We start from the raw sequence: 18,600 nt of genomic DNA, 5'->3' as shown, positions 1-18,600 counted from the left end.
GAAATATTTGAAAAAAAGAACTTACACTGAAGAAAGGAAGCTTAAACGTAGATTAAAAATTATATTGCTTTACATAAAAAAGTAAGAACCTGTTGAACTCGGGTTTTTCTTTTAATCGTAATCAAATAATAGAGACGGCTGGAAACCTTGTGAAAAACCATGTAAACCCAAAAATTGGCAATGATACTACAGGAGAAACAGTGAAATAGTCCAGCTATGTGTGTGATGCAATTTTAGGGCGATCGTGGGAAAACAAAGGTGGCTTATTGTCACAGACAAGGGACACACTTCCAAAATGTACCTTCCACTCTGCAGTGAAATGTGAGAAGCGACGAAACATCCTGCCAGTTCGGAAGGAAACGGTTCGATACCCTGGGTTACTCTATCAGGAAAATTTCTTTGAAACAGAGGAAAAACGCAATTACTGGAGGCAAACAAATCTGCTGTCATAGAGCATTGTATCAGAATTGCACAGAAAGTAACAGAACAGAGCAAAGGTTCTGGCAGACTTGGCACTACAGGGATAGGCTAGTCAAACACGGCTACAGTCACAACTTGGAAACGCGCGTTCAGACGGACGTAGATGGCAACAACACTGCAGTTTTCTGGTGCAGCCTGAATACAAACGGACACACTGCAGATCAAGGCGTGTTGGACACCCTCTAGAACACGAAACGCGGCCAGAAAAGCCGTGGGAAGGAATTGGGAGTACGTAGATAAAGGCCTCCCCTTTCCCTTTGGCAGTCATTCCATTACCGCAACCCTTCACGGCAATGTGGTCGTTTGGCGGAATATTGTGCCCGCACCTCATACAAACGACAATAAAAACCTTACCAATGGTCACATTTATTTGATACGATATCACCCAGTTCCCCAGTTCTTAGTGTTATATTTTTGCCATCGATGGAGGAAGATGCGCCAATGGATATCGTAACTTTAGCGGCTCCGTCAGAAGCGATGATAACTACGCCACATGACTTCCGGCCACTCAAGCAGGTCGCGTGGGGAACTACGGATATATGGCAGCCACCTCAACCAGATGGTTATCGGTACTGCGTGTATTTAGATGGACGTATTGGCAACTTTTGTTATCTATTTTGAACAGAATGTGAAACTTGTTGAAGGTGTTACCAAACACAATTTTCGAGAGCCCATCTGAAGGTAATGGAGACTCAAATAGCTATGATGATAAGAAATAAGAGGGAGGCCATCACGTTCGACGTTCGGATTATGGATTTACTTCAGACTTTGTAACTTTTAGTGGTCCATTAGAGCAGCATACTGTGCAAATATTAGGGCATATTACTTAGGCAATTTCGAGAACATCTCAAGATAAGCATTACGTTTCAATGATGTATGGGTGCATTGCGTTTCTGAGCCCGAGGTGGAGGCTGTCGTGTGGTCAACGTTCAAGCTCCGTAATCGGTCGCTCACTGGACCGAATCCTGCTCATGCTTTTCCATTTAATTCATATTTTTTCACCACTGGTCATATTTCATTACATTGCCGCGTGGAGTGGTCGCATGGTTTGAGGCGCCATGTCACAGATTGCGCGGCCCCTTCTGCCGGAGGTTAGAGTCCTTCCACGGGCATACGTGTATGTGGGTTGTTCTCAGCCTAAGTTAGTTTAAGGTAGTTTAAGTAGTGTGTAGATCTAGGGTCCGATGGCGTCAGCAGTTTCGACAATTTGGAATTCAGGCACACTTGAACATATTACATTTCAGAGGTAATATGATGAAAAGACAACCGTATCTGCATGCACTTTTACTGAATTCCCAATGTCATTTGCTTGTTCGTTAATTTTTATTAACACAACAAATATTATGTTTATAATTACCGATAGGTAAACGAGCAAATGCATGCATGCCTGTCGTGATTTCCGAAAATCTTTATCCTGCAGTCGGGTAAGTTACCGAGAACTGCTTTGCACCTGGACGCTTTGGTCTGCAGACAAAGGACTCAAGAACCAGAGACAGGTTTGGTAAGCTCATGCCAACATCTATAAATAAAGGCATAAATAACATTATTCAGTAATACAATGAATCACAATGTGCAAGAATATGAGGGTAATGTACGATTAATGGTCAGATGTGCTTTCGACATTACAAGTTGCAGGATGATATTTTTCATACAGACACGGAAAACATCAGTTAAAACGGCATCTACTACATCGAATAAGCGCAGTTTTCCTCGGTGCTCACGGGAGCTACAGAGTTTCTAAAGAAAAACAAAGCTCTTTTACATTTCGTAAGATTTCTCTTTCTTACAACAGTTTGGACGCAAACAATGCGTAACGCAAAATTTTCATGAACATCGCTGCCGAAAATTGGTGATGTACGTTTGAATGTATTTTAATGCTACCTTCACGAGTAATAACTTATCGCTCGTTGTCAATCAATCAGCGATCCACCTACTACGGAGCTTGAACGGTGACCACATGACCGGCGCCAGCTCGTACCAGGGTCCAACGCAGCGACTCATCATTGACGCGTAAGCCTTCTTTTGCGATTGTCTCGAAATCGCCTAAGTAGTACGCCTTATTACTTGCACAGTATGTTGTTCTAATGGACTACCAAAAGTCTACAGTTTGAAGTAAATCTTTGATTCGAACGATGTGGCCTCCTCTTGTAAGAACGATACTGGTTTTCCCCAATGTAATTCGACTGTAATGGCTCCACACAACAAATAAATACTTCGTCGAAATACAAGTTGCACCCGGTGTGAATAAATTGGGCCTCCGTTGTCCCAAATGGTTCGAATGCCTTTGAGCACTATGCGACTTAACTTCTGAGGTCATCAGTCTTCTAGAACTTAAAACTCATTAAACCAAACTAACCTAAGGACATCACACACATCCATGCTCGAGGCAGGACTCGAACCTGGTACCGTAGCGGTCGCTCGGTTCCAGACCGCAGCGCTTAGAACCACGTGGCCACTTGGGCCAGCTCCGTAGTCTTAATTTAGATATTCGTATAGATTTTTATTGTACTGATAATCTGAAAAACAAAGTTTGAACAACGCTTAGAAAACTCAGTCACTCATATGTGCGTGCCATTTGGGTGAAAGCATGTCATTTATCGTCACGGAATAAGCCTGCTGTGGATGCAAGCAATTTTAAAAATATTCTTACAACATACGTCCAGTAAATGCACGTGCACGTGCATCGCAGTTGGATGGTGGCGTAGATTTGAGAAGGGAAAATGAGTTTCGTCACAGTACTATGTAAATGAAAGACGAACGTCATAACATGGAGCGCAGAGGCCTTTTTGTAATCTTTTGCCTCGTAGGGCTTGTTTCGTTGGGTACCATTTAGATTTTTCACCGAAAATTTGTTTTATGATGCGTGTCTGTAAATAAGCTGTTTTCTTTTGTTTCCAGAGTCTTGCACATTGGTCAGCGAGTGTCTGGAGTAACTTTGACGTCGTGGGATTGACGTGTAGCTTCTTTACAAGAGCTGACCAATGAAAGCCGTCTAATAACGTGACCTATATATTGTTAGTAAATGAGAGCACAGGAAACAGAAGAGCAAGGCGGTGTCAGAGACAGTAAAACTTTGACTGGAAAGTGAGTAATCGGCCCAGCAATAATTTGTAGTTTGAACATAATTAATTCACCAATTAAATAGGCTTCTAGTCGCATATACTGCTTCCCTTTTAGGTATACAACTTTGTGCTAAATATGGAATCCTAATGAAGTCACAGATCTGATATCACTTTCACCTAATAGGTCATAAAACAAAACATTATATACAGAATCCCCTCGTGTAGAGAGCGTGTACTTACGCAACTGTTACCAACTTAACCACATACAACAATTGAAAATCTCTGTTATTCGCTTCTCTCGTTTCCAGTTCTTGGAAGTAGGTATTTAATAGAGCGCACACTCTTAACACTGACATACTTTCAAGTACGGTTAACATTAATTTTATCCTCGATGACCAGAGAACACCACAATTATTTGAAAATATTAAGCTTGGAAAAATACCGCAGCCAGTTACAATTTCCTCGAATGAAAGACGTATTACGTCGTAACTAGTTGCGCAGGAGACATATCCCTGTGAATTTTCCTTTCTTTCTTAACACAATCAGTTTTTTATGACACAATCGTAACAGGTTTTGGCCACAATGGCTACCTTAAGTTGCTAAAAGCGGCATGCGTTTTCAAATCGCTGCTTGGGCGAATGTAAAGATGGCTGCCGTTTGATTCACCGTGTAAATGAAGTCCACCACCACCTCCTTGAACTCTGTCCAAGTAACATCCAAGACATTCTAGCGTTTTTAACTGTTGTTGTTGTGGACTTCAGTCCTGAGACTGGTTTGATGCAGCTCTCCATGATACTCTATCCTGTGCAAGTTTCTTCATCTCCCAGTACCTACTGCAACCTACATCCTTCTGAGTCTGCTTAGTGTATTCGTCTCTTGATCTTCCTCTACGATTTTTACCTTCCACGCTGCCCTCCAATGCTAAATTTGTGATCCCTTGATGCCTCAGAACATGTCCTACCAACCGGTTCCTTCTTCTCGACAAGTTCTGCCACAAACTCCTCTTCTCCCCAATTCTATCCAATACCTCCTCATTAGTTATGTGATCTACCCATCTAATCTTCAGCATTCTTCTGTAGCACCACATTTCGAAAGCTTCTATTCTCTTCCTGGCCAAACTATTTATCGTCCATGTTTCACTTCCATACATGGCTACACTCCATACGAATACTTTCAGAAACGACTTCCTGACACTTAAATCTATACTCGATGTTAACAAATTTCTCTTCTTCAGAAACGCTTTCCTTGCCATTGCCAGTCTACATTTTATATCTTCCCTACTTCGACCATCATCAGTTATTTTGCTCCCCAAATAGCAAAACTCCTTTACTACTTTAAGTGTCTCGTTTCCTAATCTAATTCCCTCAGCATCACCAGACTTAATTCGACTATATTCTATTATCCTCGTTTTGCTTTTGTTGATATTCATCTTATATCCTCCTTTCAAGACACTGTCCATTCTGTTCAACTACTCTTCCAAGTCCTTTGCTGTCTCTGACAGAATTACATTGTCATCGGCGAACCTCGAAGTTATTACTTCTTCTCCATCGATTTTAATACCTACTACTAATTTTTCTTTTGTTTCCTTTACTGCTTGCTCAATATACAGATTGAATAACATTGGGGACAGGCTATAACCATGTCTCACTTCCTTCCCAACCACTGCTTCCCTTTCGTGCCCCTCGACTCTAATAACTGCCACCTGGTTTCTGCACAAATTGGAAATAGCCTTTCGCTCCCTGTATTTGTCCCCTGCCACCTTCAGAATTTGAAAGAGAGTATTCCAGTCAACATTGTCAAAAGCTGTCTCTAAGTCTACAAATGCTAGAAACGTAGGTTTGCCTTTCCTTATTCTTTCTTCTAAGATAAGTCGTAAGGTCAGTATTGGCTCACGTGGTCCATTATTTCTACGGAATCCAAACTGATCTTCCCCGATGTCGGCTTCTACCAGTTTTTTCATTCGTCTGTAAAGAATTCGTGTTAGTATTTTGCAGCTGTGACTTATTAAACTGATAGTTCGGTAATTTTCACATCTGTCAACACCTGCTTTCTTTGGGATTGGACTTATTATATTCTTCTTGAAGTCTGAGGGTACTTCGCCTGTCTCATACATCTTCCTCACTAGATGGTAGAGTTTTGTAAGGACTGGCTCTCCCAAGGCCGTGAGTAGTTCTAATGGAATGTAGTGTACTCCCGGGGCCTTGTTTCGGCTCAGGTCTTTCAGTGCTCTGTCAAACTCTTCACGCAATATCGTATCTCCCATTTAATCTTCATCTACATTCTCTTCCATTTCTATAATATTGTCATCAGGAACATTGCCCTTGTATAGACCCACTATATACTCCTTCCATCTTTCTGCTTTCCCTTCTTTGGTTAGAGCTGGGTTTCCATCTGAGCTCTTGATATTCATACAAGTGGCTCTCTTTTCTCCAAAGATCTCTTTAATTTTCCTGTAGGCAGTATCTATCTTACCCCTAGTGAGATAAGCCTCTACATTCTTACATTTGTCCTCTAGCCATCCCTGCTTAGCCGTTTTGCACTTCCTGTCGATCTCATTTTTGAGACGTTTGTATTCCTTTTTGCCTACTTCATTTAGTGTATTTTTATATTTTCTCCTTTCATCAATTAAATTCAATATTTCTTCTGTTACCCAAGGATTTCTACTAGCCCTTGTCTTTTTATGTAGTTGGTCCTCTGCTGCTTTCACTACTTCATCCCTCAAAGCTACCTATTCTTCTTCTACTGTATTTCTTTCCCCCATTCTTGTCAGTTGTTCCCTTATGCTCTCCCTAAAACTCTTTACAACCTCTGGTTTAGTCAGTTTATCCAAGTCCCATCTCCTTAAATTCCCACCTTTTTGCAGTTTCTTCAGTTTTAATCTACAGTTCATAACCGTCCCTGGAAATGTCTTACAATTTAGAACCGAGTTCCTAAATCTCTGTCTTACCATTATATGATCTGTCTGAAACCTGTCAGTATTCCAGGCTTCTTCCATATATAGAACCTTCTTTTATGATTCTAGAACCAAGTGTTAATTAGGATTAAGGTATGCTCTGTGCAAAATTCTACCAGGCGGCTTTCCCTTTCATTTCTTACCCCAAATCCATATTCACCTACTACGTTTCCTTCTCTTCCTTTTTCTACTATCGGATTCCAGTCACTGATTACTTAAATTTACGTCTCCCTACACTATCTGAATAATTAATTATATCTCATCGTACATTTCTTGAATTTCTTCGTCATTTGCAGAGCTAGTTGGCATACAAACTTGTACTACTGTAGTAGGCGTGGGCTACGTGTCTATCTTGGCCACAATAATGCGTTCACTGTGCTGTTTGTAGTAGCTTACCTGCACGCCTATTTTTTTATTCATTATTAAACCTACTCCTGCAATCCCTCTATTTGATTTTGTATTTATAACCCTGTATTCACCTGACCAAAAGTCTTGTTCCTCCTGCCACCGAACTTCAATAATTCCCACTATATCTAACTTTAACCTATCCACTTCCCTTTTTAAATTTTCTAACCTTCCTGCTCGATTAAGGGATCTGACATACCACGTTGCGATCCGCAGAACGCCAATTTTCTTTCTCCTGATAACAACCTCCTCTTGAGTAGTCCCCGCCCGGAGATACCAATGGGGGACTATTTTACCTCCGGAATATTTTACCCAAGAGAACGTCATCATCATCTAACCATACTGTAAAGCTGCATGCCCTCGGGAAAAATTTTGGCTGTAGTTTCCCCTTGCTTTCAGCCGTTCGCAGTACCAGCGCAGCAAGGCCGTTTTGGTTAATGTTACAAGGCCAGATGAGTCAATCATCCAGACTGTTGCCCCAACAACTACTGAAAAGGCTGCTGCCCCTCTTCAGGAACCACACGTTTGTCTGGCCTCTCAACAGTTACCCCTCCGTTGTGGTTGCACCTACGGTACGGCCATCTGTATCGCTGAGGCACACAAGCGTCCCCATCGACGGCAAGGTCCATGGTTCATTGTTCATGGTTAACTGCACATAGGTTTGTAGCGATGGTTCCACTTAACTGCTGTACGACTAGCCACATTATAATTGACGCGGCACGAAATGTGTGAAACCTTAAATTACTGAAATATCCACCAAAGCCATTGCTAACGTCACTGAATCCACTCCCTTACAAATTTTCTTCAAAATAGCTATGCTGGGGACAATTACAGAGTAGCTAGAGAGCTGTTGGAATCGACTTGGGGAACTTAGCATCAAGCAGACGTCGAAAAGTAAGTGGATATAAAAACAATTACGGACTGTAACGCCAATGAAAAACGTAGACACTTCATTACTGAATGCCATATTACCGATTTACTTAATACACCATTTAAACTGTATAAAATACTGCTGGAAAACAGGTTATCTGTTGCATCACGTTTCTCGAGTAAATAATATTTACTAATCGATAGCAATGATACAAAATACTGGCCTTGTTGAGTTTGAAACTGTGGCTACGACACAGAGGTACGACATTGACGCAGAGGTCTACAGGTTTTGTGCTACCTCTAGATAGTAACTAACAACAATAGCTTCGCCTTCGTTAGAGGGAGGAGGGGTTGCGGTATATCTCCAAGAGGATCTAAAGACTGTTGTCCTATGCAGATTGGAGATTTGTACAACTGAAACAGCAGATTGTTTGGCATGTATTATTAAAGAACGTCAACCAGTACCCTGCGTAATGCCTGCGATTATTGTGGATTCTGACGCACTTTTGTAAATAGTTTCTTCGTGAAGACAGTAAAAATTAGTCACTGCTATGCACACTCTGGCAGTGGTTGAGACGGAGATCAGCTTGTTGCATTTACACAATCCCGGATGATGGCTGCACTTGCCCACGATGCATCGCCATAGCTTGATGGCGAGAGGGTCTGAGCTGCGTGGGTACCGGACTTAATACCGTCCGACTAGTAAGAGCTGCGCCGGCATTGACTGTGCTGTGCTGTGTCTCACAGTGACACATTACAGACGGCTCTTCATCCTTCAATTTACATTACTCTTTATAGCATTTGAACTCCCGTTCCTCGACGTCTGTTTCATAAAGCTGTACAATTTATGTTACGCTCCACCAAAACTAAGTTTCGGTAGGTTTCGCAGAACAAATAAATCGTGCCGCGCGGGGTAGCCGCGCGGTCTTGGACGCCTTGCTACGGTCCGCGCGGGCCCCCTCGCCGGAGGTTCGAGTCCTTCCTCGGGCATGGATGTATGCGTTGTCTTTAGCGTCATTTGGTTTAAGTTAGATTAAGTAATGTGTAAGCATTTTGGTTCCAAAGGACAAAATACCAGATAAGTGAAGTAATAAATGGTAGGATTACTGGTAGTATTTCTGGCATTTACAGGGAAAGAAACAATTGGATGTGTGAGAGAGAAACTGATCCGTCTACGTCTCTTTGTTTTTTGGTTTATTTTACGCATAATTTAAACCGCAAATCGTTCAATGTTATCCCATTGCGTATTGTATATTTTTAGAAAGTATGAATTGATTTTTATAAGCAATAAAAACTAGTTGATCGCTAAGTTCCGCGCTTTTACGTAACCAAAGCAATTACTTCTGACGCAAGTGCAGTTTACATGCACAATTATAAAAAATCTATGTAATTATTGTTGTTACTTTGTATTCAACAGAACGTTCAGAGGTAGGAGCTTCCTGTTGTTGTTAATAAATAATACCGTTGTTTTATGAATACTAGAAACACTTTTTATATGCTCTCGACGAAATATTGAGGCGGTGTTTGATGTGTTTCGTTTTGCTTTTTTTAAAGTTACCTTTTTCAGGACTTGGTGGTTTCTACCGCTGTATAACAAAACTTTAGTTTTATATTGTTACTACAGCATCTCTCTGTATCATATTACAAATCCATGTTCGAGTAAAACTTGAATTAAAAATTGACATTTTCAATTTTGCTGTATGTACTGTTTATTTTTAAATAAGAGATAGGAGGATAACTACGCAGAATGAAAATGTTCCGTAGATTATTCTACCCTTTACATACACTCACCCTGTTTCTAGATGGTTTGACGTTTCTGACGATAGAACTCAGGTAACGCCCGATAGGTATGCAAGCACTTAACGTACAGGTAACATGGTTACTGTCTTAACTGCCCAATGCTGCTAGGAAAACTAATGTAGTCTGCGCTTACTTACGATATTATACAATAGCCTACGGTTGTTTTACGCCTCCAAATACAACGCACTTCCGAAAAAAACTAGAAAAATTGTCTCTAAAAAATTGAAGATTTTCCAGCGTTGCCAAGTACAGAAGATTTCGATCATTTTAGCAGAGTTCCTGTTACGACAAATTTGAACAAATTGTAAGACGCCCATTTTCTTGTAACTCACATGAAACTGTTATTTCAAGATTCCGTAGCAATTGCTGCAATTCTGCTATTTAATTTCTCTAATTTATGTGTAAAGTTACTGCAAACAGCAATGTATACACAGCACAGAGACTATTTCCCGCAAGAAGCGAGAAGAAGTTTATACTGTTAAAATATAGTTTTGCAGAAAAAAATGTATATTTACATTGTCACAATTATTTGAAATTGTTTTTAAACTCCTTGTTGCTTAATGTAAATAATTTTGAAGGATTTCTTGATAACATTTGCATCAACATCTATACAACGTTGTTGTGGTTTGTATGTGAATTTCGGCGCAGTGAAGGACTTAGGGAAAAAAACCATATAGCACACCCGTTAGAGCTCTGGTCTTGTGCTTATGCTGCCGTCACCTGATCCTATGGACTGCCTTGTTGTTTTTCTTGAAGTCAAAGCGTAAAAGGTACTCCACACGTCTTTTATATCGATAAAAGTCCAGTTGTTGAATGATACATAGTTGATAAAATGCACACAGGTAATAAAATTTGTGCATTTTATCAACTGCGGTTACAGCACTGATAAACCAGGGGAAGGGAGCTCAATTTTCTATAGGGACTATCAATTTTAGTTTCAATGAAAGCAATGAGTTGTTTGTACTATGAATTGTAAAAAGCTTGCACCATAAGAAATTAAACTCAGCTATTCCAATGAATCCAATTCTTTAAATACACATTTGGCCTATTTTTTAAAGGAAGCTGAGTGCGTAGCGTGTAAGTTTTGTAATTTCAAAGTCACAGGTTCGATTGTCGCTGGCAGAAACCTTTTTCATTTTATTTGCATTCTTTATTTACTAGCAAATCGAAACGTTAAGTAAAAACTATTTAGTCATATTTGCTATATAAAAGGTAACATCTTTTTAACTGGCTATTTTACGAATATAAATTAAACTTGGCACCGAAATGTGTAAGTATGCATATCAGTAATAGTGTTAAATTTTCTAGAAATAAGTAAGTACGTTATTTTCTGTCTGACGATTCGCAGTTTTTTTACCGTTTGAAGAATACTCACATCCTCAGTGGATTAGTTATTTAAATGAAATGATGTTATTTGCTTCAAAAAATATGATCGAAATTTGTTAATTAACATTTCTTTTGTGCAATAAATACATATTGCAATAAAAGAAAAAGAAGTTGCTGCTAGCCCATATCAAACTACTGAATTTCTAATTACAAGAGTTACACACTCAGCAACAGTGGCCGTTTAATAAGATTTGAAAGTTTCGTTCTTACCAGCACTCGAAAATGTTCAAATGTTCTGATCCTTTTTTCTCCAATCTGTTTTGAAAAAGGTGTCGTGCTTCTTTAGGAAACTGATGTCTGGCATTTACGTTCAATTCTTGCTAATCTGAAGAAAATCGAAGACTGCGGGGCTGTCCGTAAGGGCTCCTTGTGAGTATCAGAGTAGCGTCCTACAGGAAGGCAAAACGGCAATATGCAGGATGATGATTTCTTCAAGGGGATCTGTGGACTCTTGGTTAGTCTGTGAAGGCTACAGACCTTTACAGAGCTAACTAGACGTCGTTGGTTGGTCTGCTCTGCCGAACTTTTACAACAGTTACTACACGTAAATAGCTGGTCTTTGTTGATGATGGATGTCTACAAGGCGAACTACAGTCTCAGTAGGTCTCTGTAGTCACAGATCTCTACAAGGGTATCTACAGATCGTTGGTCAGTATACAGGGTGATTTAGAAGTTGCACGACATAGGTTCAAATGGCTCTGAGCACTATAGGACTTAACATCGATGGTCCTCAGTCCCCTAGAACTTAGAACTACTTAAACCTAACTAACCTAAGGACATCACACAACACCCAGTCATCACGAGGCAGAGAAAATCCCTGACCCCGCACGACATAGGACAACTACGTTATGTGTGGAAGTATCGAAAAAACGGCAGAAGGCAAAATCGTCAGACATATGTTCTACATCATGACCTTGATGTTGAATTTGTATTTTTTCGTTTTTTCAGTAATCAACAAAAAACTTTCATGATTTGAATGACCTTAACGTTGAATCTTTCTTTTTCTCCAGTAACCAACATCACTCTTCCATTACACAATTCAGGAAAGGATGGAAATGGCTCTTATCCATGCCGCAAGCATGAGCCTCAGGGAAGCTGTGGAGGAATATCACAGACGGCATCCAAATCAGCCACCCCCACATGACGCAGCCATTGGTCGTTTACTGGAGCAGTTCGGGGGAACAGGCAGTATCCATGACAAATGACGACCTGGGCGGCCACGTACGGCAACAGATCGTGCAGCCTCAGCTAGCGTACCAGCTAAGCTGACTGTCTGACCAACGTATCAACAAGAAAACTGGCTCCAGAAGTGGCATTAGTAAGGCATCCGCGTCCAGAAATCATTTCCTTCCACATCGTGTACATTTTGTACAGGGACTTCAAGGAGAGGTAGACGGGTGCAGTTTTGTGCTTTGTTTACAGAAAGAGTATCGCACCAGACACATCTTGAACATAACATTCTTTTCAGCGATGATGCCTGTTTCCATCTGAACGGAACAGTGAATAGATATGGCGCTGTGTATTGGGCAATCGAGAACCCATACACTGCTGTATGCTCAAAATCAGACTGGCCCAGGGTTGAATGTGTAGTGTACCATACACGAGGATGCTCTCATCGGCCCCCTATTTTATTAAGAACAAGCTTACTACTGAACTGTACAGACAGCATCTTGAGATGAGACTCCTAATTAGTATAATATACCCCTAGGAAAACGACAGGGGGGATATTCTTTCAGCGAGATGGAGCACCGCCGCACTTCGGACAAACAACTCGCGAATTTCCTAATGAAGTTTTACCTGAGCGTTAAGTAGAAACGCAGTAGGAAGACATCAGAGGAGCATGTGCGGCAATAATTCCTACGGTTATATGAGTTCGAAAGAACAGACACCACGCACGATGAGTAATGGACCCTAAACCTCCAGTGCATATGTATAACATGCGAGCATGGAGGACATGGACGGGTACTGTGAATATATGGCGCTAAGTATGAATGTGGTGTGCGAACAAATGGAACTAGATGGGAATGTGAGCCTCGAGATAGTCTCTGCATTTGCAATAAATGTGTCTGGAAGGCGCCTTGGTTAACGCAGCTGCCTAGTAAGTGGGAGATCCCCGTTTCGAGACCTAGTCTGGCACACATTTTTATTCGTCGCTGCCGATTTTGCGTACAGTTTCTATGCAGCCGATATCGTCAGTTCCTTCCATTTCCTTTCATTTCTCTCCCATTTATCTCCAATTTACGTAATCCTATGCTGTTTTGTAAATCGCACAAGAGTTGTGTGAACTGTATTCGGGAATGCTGTCAACAGGATGTCAATCACTTTGAACAGTTCTTCCTGTAGTGTCCAAGCGGGACAGGTGCAGAACATGGCAGTTCAAACTATTAATTTGATTCACTTTTCACTCAATGAGTTTGCCAATTTCACACCCTTGTTTTTTTAAGTTTATGATTTCAGGCAGACTAATAAAGTTACTCAATAAGTGACCTGAATGGTTCAAATGGCTCTACGCTCTATGGGACTTAACGTCTGAGGTCATCAGTACCCTAGACTTAGAACTACTGAAACCTAACTAACCTAAGGACATCACTCACATCCATTCCCGAGGCAGGATTCGAACCTGCAACCTAGTAGCCGCGTGGTTCCGGACTGAAGCGCCTAGAACCGCTCGACCACAGCGGCCAGCTTGACCTGAATGGTATTATGCCGCAACAAGGTAAATGATAACAGCCAAACAATTGCAGGATAAAGATTTATTAAAATCCTTGACCACAGTTTCGGTATATCTAAATATACCTTCATCAGAAGTAAAATACACTAAAATCACATCCTGCAGTGGAGATACATAAAACAATTGTGCCAAAAGCATCATCTCTATTTATACAACATAGGGCCGGCCCATGTGGCCGAGAGATTCTAGGCGCTACAGTCTGGAACCGCGTGACCGTTACGGTCGCAGGTTCAAATCCTGCCTCGGGCATGTATGTGTGTGATGTCCTTAGGTTAGTTAGGTTGAAGTAGTTCTAAATTGTAGGGGGCTGATGACCTCAGAAGTTAAGTCCCATAGTGCTCAGAGCCATTTGAACCATTTATACAACGTAATTATGGGCAGAGGGTCGATGCGAACACAGCGTAGCATCAGTACTTCGCCTGTTTCAGCCATGTTTAAAATCTTGAATTATGCCGCAACATTAAGCTCCCTATTTAAAACAACGTATTTCTAGCAATTCTGCACTGTTCCGGTCTTCCGGCATCTGCACAAATAACAATGTCCCACGTCGCGCGACTTTTGAATCAACCCGTATGTAAACTACGAACTACTACAGTGGACACAGAGAAATCTTTGTATGTGCCTCTATATACAGATGTTTTCAGGATCTCGGCTGTTCAATACAAAATGTCGAATCAAAACACCTTTCAGCTGTCTAAATTTCCAATTATTATTTTGTTGAGCAACCAGTTTAGGCAGAATGAGATTTTCACTCTGCGGCGGAGTGTGCGCTGATATGAAACTTCCTGGCAGATTAAAACTGTGTGCAGGGCCGAGACTCGAACTCAGGACCTTTGCCTTTCGCGGGCAAGTGCTCTACCAACTGAGCTACCCAAGCACGACTCACGCCCCATCCTCACAGCTTTACTTCTGCCAGTACCTCGTCTCCTACCTTCCAAACTTTACAGAAGCTCTCCTGCGAACCTTGCAAAACTAGCACTCCTGAAAGGAAGGATACTGCGGAGACATGACTTTGCCACAGCCTGGGGGATGTTTCCAGAATGAGATTTTCACTCTGCAGCGGAGTGTGCGCTGACATGAAACTTCCTGGTAGATTAAAACTGTGTGCCGGGCAGAGCTCGAACTCGGGACCTTTGCCTTCTGGAAGAAGTGCAAGTCTTGCACGGTTCGCAGGAGAGCTTCTGTGAAATTTGGAAGGTAGGAGACGAGGTACTGGCGAAGTAAAGCTGTGAGAAGGGGCCGTGAGTCGTGCTTGTGTAGCTCAGTTGGTAGAGCACTTTCTGGCGAAAGGCAAAGGTCCGGAGTTCGAGTCTCGGCCCGGCAAACAGTTTAAATGTGCCAGGAAGTTCCAAACCAGTTTAGGCGATATTTTAAGCCATCTTCGGGCCCTCTGACCGACTTGTAGGAAGACTCCCACCTCTGGTCCAGTCAAAATAGGGGGCAGCATTCAATGATTGGTACTCATAGATTGTTGACACAGCTATCGAATGGATTACTATGTCAAAAGTCTACGGATACCAGTCATAGAATGCTGCCCCCTATTTTGGCTGGACCAGAGTTGGGAGTCTTCCTACACGTCGGTCAGGGGGTCCGAAGATGGCGTAATATATCGCCTAAACTGGTTGCTGGAAGAAGTTTCGATTCGACGTTCTCCACAGCTAAACTGTTGGTCATTTTTGGAGAAGGATGGCTACTGGGGGGAACTACAAGTTGCTATTCGGCCCTGGATTTCTACAGAGAGGGGTTCGCCAAGGGGCGGCGTGCTTTCCCGCTGACCTGGTGGCCCTCTTTCCGGAGCGGGAGCCCGCAGAGCGTCCGCTGCGCGCAGAGGCCGCCCGGAAGGAGGGCAGCCATCCGAGGCGCGCCAGGGCGCCGATGTGCCGCTTGCCGTAGTCCGCCGCCGCCGGGGGCACACCTGCGCAGAACGTCGCCGCCGCCGCTGCCTGTAGCTCGTAGCCGGCACTCCCAGCCAGCCGGGGGCGGAAGGCGAAGGCGGAGGCGGAGGCGCAGGCCACACCGATGCTAGGCGCAGGCGGAGCGGGCAGCCAGGAGGGGGGAGGGCGGAGAGGGACGGGACAGGGGTGCGCCTACACTCAGTCTGCGAGGCCGCGTGTGTGGCTGTCGCTACCCACGGTCTGCATACATCTCGGAGACTGCACCGGAAGTCATCCGATGTTACATTGCTCTGTACGATAGGGTTTTAGTTATCGGCTCGCTGATATTAAGTTCCAAAATTAATTTTTCTCGTCTGTTTGCAGGTACATCTCTACAGTGCTTGCGCAGTTTACAATCCCCGCGCCAGAGTATAGTATTTCGCCGTTAGAGAAGCCAAAACAAAACTTCGCAGTCTATTGACAGGGTGAAGAAGTGTTGTGCTAGTTCCTAATGTCTGCGTACCCTGGTGCGGAGATTTCAATGCTTAGCGAGGCTGCAGATATCTGCCTACAAGCAAACAAAAATTAACTAAGCAAAGTGATAATTAAAACTTTATGATTGGCCCACGTAAATAAAAAAATTCTATTCCACATTATTATATAAAGTTTTAAATCTGAAACTTTTACTTTGTTAACTGAAAATATGTTAGTTTATTTTTGAATATTTCGTGGGTTGGTGTTTGTATTGGTGTAAGCGATACGTTTTCTTTTAGCACTGAGTGTTTGGTGAAAGCCATAAGGCTCTAGGATAGCAGTGAGTTATTAGAGTGCGATAGCATACGGTAGGTTGGTAAAGAAGTACAAATATAGTCTTCTTTATGAACAAACCAGTCTTGGTCACGTTTTATTTAACTATCATCCATTTCGGCCGAATTAGTTTACCTTCAGAGGAAAATAAAAACGTTACTTATTCCCTATCAACTAAACAATTTGCAATAATATGTAAAAGAAACAAGTACAAATTGTATTCGAGCATACAAGCCTACGCCAATAGAAACAGTTATCGAGTATTAGGTAACTTCTTACAAATTGGTTTTTATTTCTTTTTTTATTACTTACGCATGCGGTGCTGTGCGGCGATCGGTATGGTTGGCAACGGTGAACATATTTCGTACGCCGCGATCGCAGTGTAGACACTTATTGTTTTAAGATCACCGTCATCTGATCCTATGGAACTCGTTATAAAACTGACTCGTTGCATTTCTTGTCAAAACATAAAAGACACTCCACTCATGTTTTATCTTGATAAAATGCACACAGGTGATAAAATTTGGGCATTTTATCAGTTCTGTTTTTATCAAGATATGCATACGTGCGGAGTATCTTAATTCTTTGAATTAGAGTAATCTAACATGGCAATTTTATAACAACGTAAGTAATTCAGATGGCGGCACCATAAGGTTGTTGAAACCAGCCATTTTGGAACAATAAAAGTCTACACTGCGATCAAGGGATACAAAGTGTGGTCTTCATTTGCCTTTATTTCCTTCCTATATTATTATAAAGAGCTTAGGTCATAGGGGATAACTAATGTTTTTATACATAATCTAAGCCTGAAGGTGACCTAATACGGCCACGATCCGGTCATAACAGTTAAAGAAAACATGATCTATACTGTTTTGTGCATGAATGCAAGATCACCTTCTTCTTCTACGACAAAAGCTGCCTTTCTACAAGTTACTTTCGCCGACGTGTGACGAGGTGGAGAGTGAAATCCACCTTCCTGAATTACTCTTTAAAGAATTTTCAGTTGTGGACAGTCCTGCCTTTTGCGACAGCTAATTATCTCCTTTTCTGTCGGTCATATGTGTACGAATATTCATGAGTGGGGCGTTAATCAGTATTGGTGTGCTTTTGTCTACTCTCTCTCTTTTTTTAGCTATCATTAGAGATGTGTTCTAATTGTTCACTACTTGAATAACGCTTACCATGCAGCAGGAGATTTCAACAGAAAAAAAATGCTCTCTACGCGTCTACCAAGTCCTTCAGTACTATCCTCTATGTTTCCTGACATTCTTCGTGCACTATTGTCTAAACTCTAGAGTAGTGCACAGGTGACAGTGCAATCCTGGAGCGGTGCCCTTTGACGTGATTTAAGCGATCCTGCATACTTCTCACTTTACGCTCGTTCAGCTTATTACCAACTGAATGATCTACTCTAGGCAATGGAAACTTCCACTTTAAAAGTAAAATACTCTACAGCAAAACTCGATACGTATCCTCCTCTACCCCTCAAGTGACGTTAGTGCGCTGTCCTCTACGGCAAGTGTAGTGCGCAGGTGGTGGCGGCGGTGCTCGCTAAGGTGCTGTGAGGAACGAGGTGCAGGCTACGGGTGAGGGCGTGGAGGCTGCACTGGGTGCTCACTAAGTACTGCCTACTTACTGCCACGCCAGCCACGGGGGCGATCGCAACATTCACTACAGACTAACTACATTCCAAGGTACAACAACGGAACGAACTACAGTACATCATCTACCAACTCTTCAAACAACGTGGATCTACGCAACGTATTACATCTAAAGTCTGTTTTCACTCGATTACATGCAAGAATACTCAGTAACTCAGAAGTCATTTAGTTAATTGCGACCAGCTTCCACTTCTACTTACCATACAATTCAGATGCAATATTCTTGGGAAGAACGAGATTTTTTCCAGAGGTATATTAACATTAACACCATGTATAAGTATGCAGATTTCCCGAAACGTGGCTGTACTGAATGGGCACAGCGTTTCGACAAGTTCCCACTTCTCCTCTTCAAGTCTGTGAATTCAGCCCGTTGGAAATCCAATGGTTTTGCACTAAGATTAACTCATTTTCGAAGGGTAGTAATGTCGTTCACCATTTGCAATTACCGCATCGTTTCAGCGTACACTTAACATCTAGAATCCCTTTCGTATGGCCTTACGGAGTTTGTGTTACGAATTCTAGAGCTTTTTTCTGCACCAAAACTGGCTAAATGACTTCTTTACTTTCATGC

At 42.1% G+C, this 18,600-nt stretch overlaps 1 protein-coding gene across 2 annotated transcripts in view; it reads right to left on the bottom strand.

The window, feature by feature from the left end:
• The window catches only part of LOC126331832 (neuropeptide-like 1), a 405,800-nt gene that overhangs the window by 12,229 nt on the left and 374,971 nt on the right, over nt 1-18,600 (bottom strand). Inside the window, exon 7 of one of the 2 annotated variants that reach the window (XM_049996525.1) lies at nt 15,464-15,602. The exons of the other annotated variant lie outside the window; for it this stretch is intronic. Within the exon in view, the coding sequence (XP_049852482.1) occupies nt 15,464-15,602 (139 nt within the window). The remainder of the gene's footprint in view (nt 1-15,463; nt 15,603-18,600) is intronic. 2 annotated transcript variants of the gene reach the window in all.

This window comes from Schistocerca gregaria, chromosome 2 (genome assembly GCF_023897955.1).
Source record: "Schistocerca gregaria isolate iqSchGreg1 chromosome 2, iqSchGreg1.2, whole genome shotgun sequence".
NCBI classification, from domain to species: Eukaryota; Metazoa; Arthropoda; class Insecta; order Orthoptera; family Acrididae; genus Schistocerca; species Schistocerca gregaria.
Note: the sequence above shows the minus strand (reverse complement) of the source record. Positions and strands in the feature narration are given on the sequence as shown.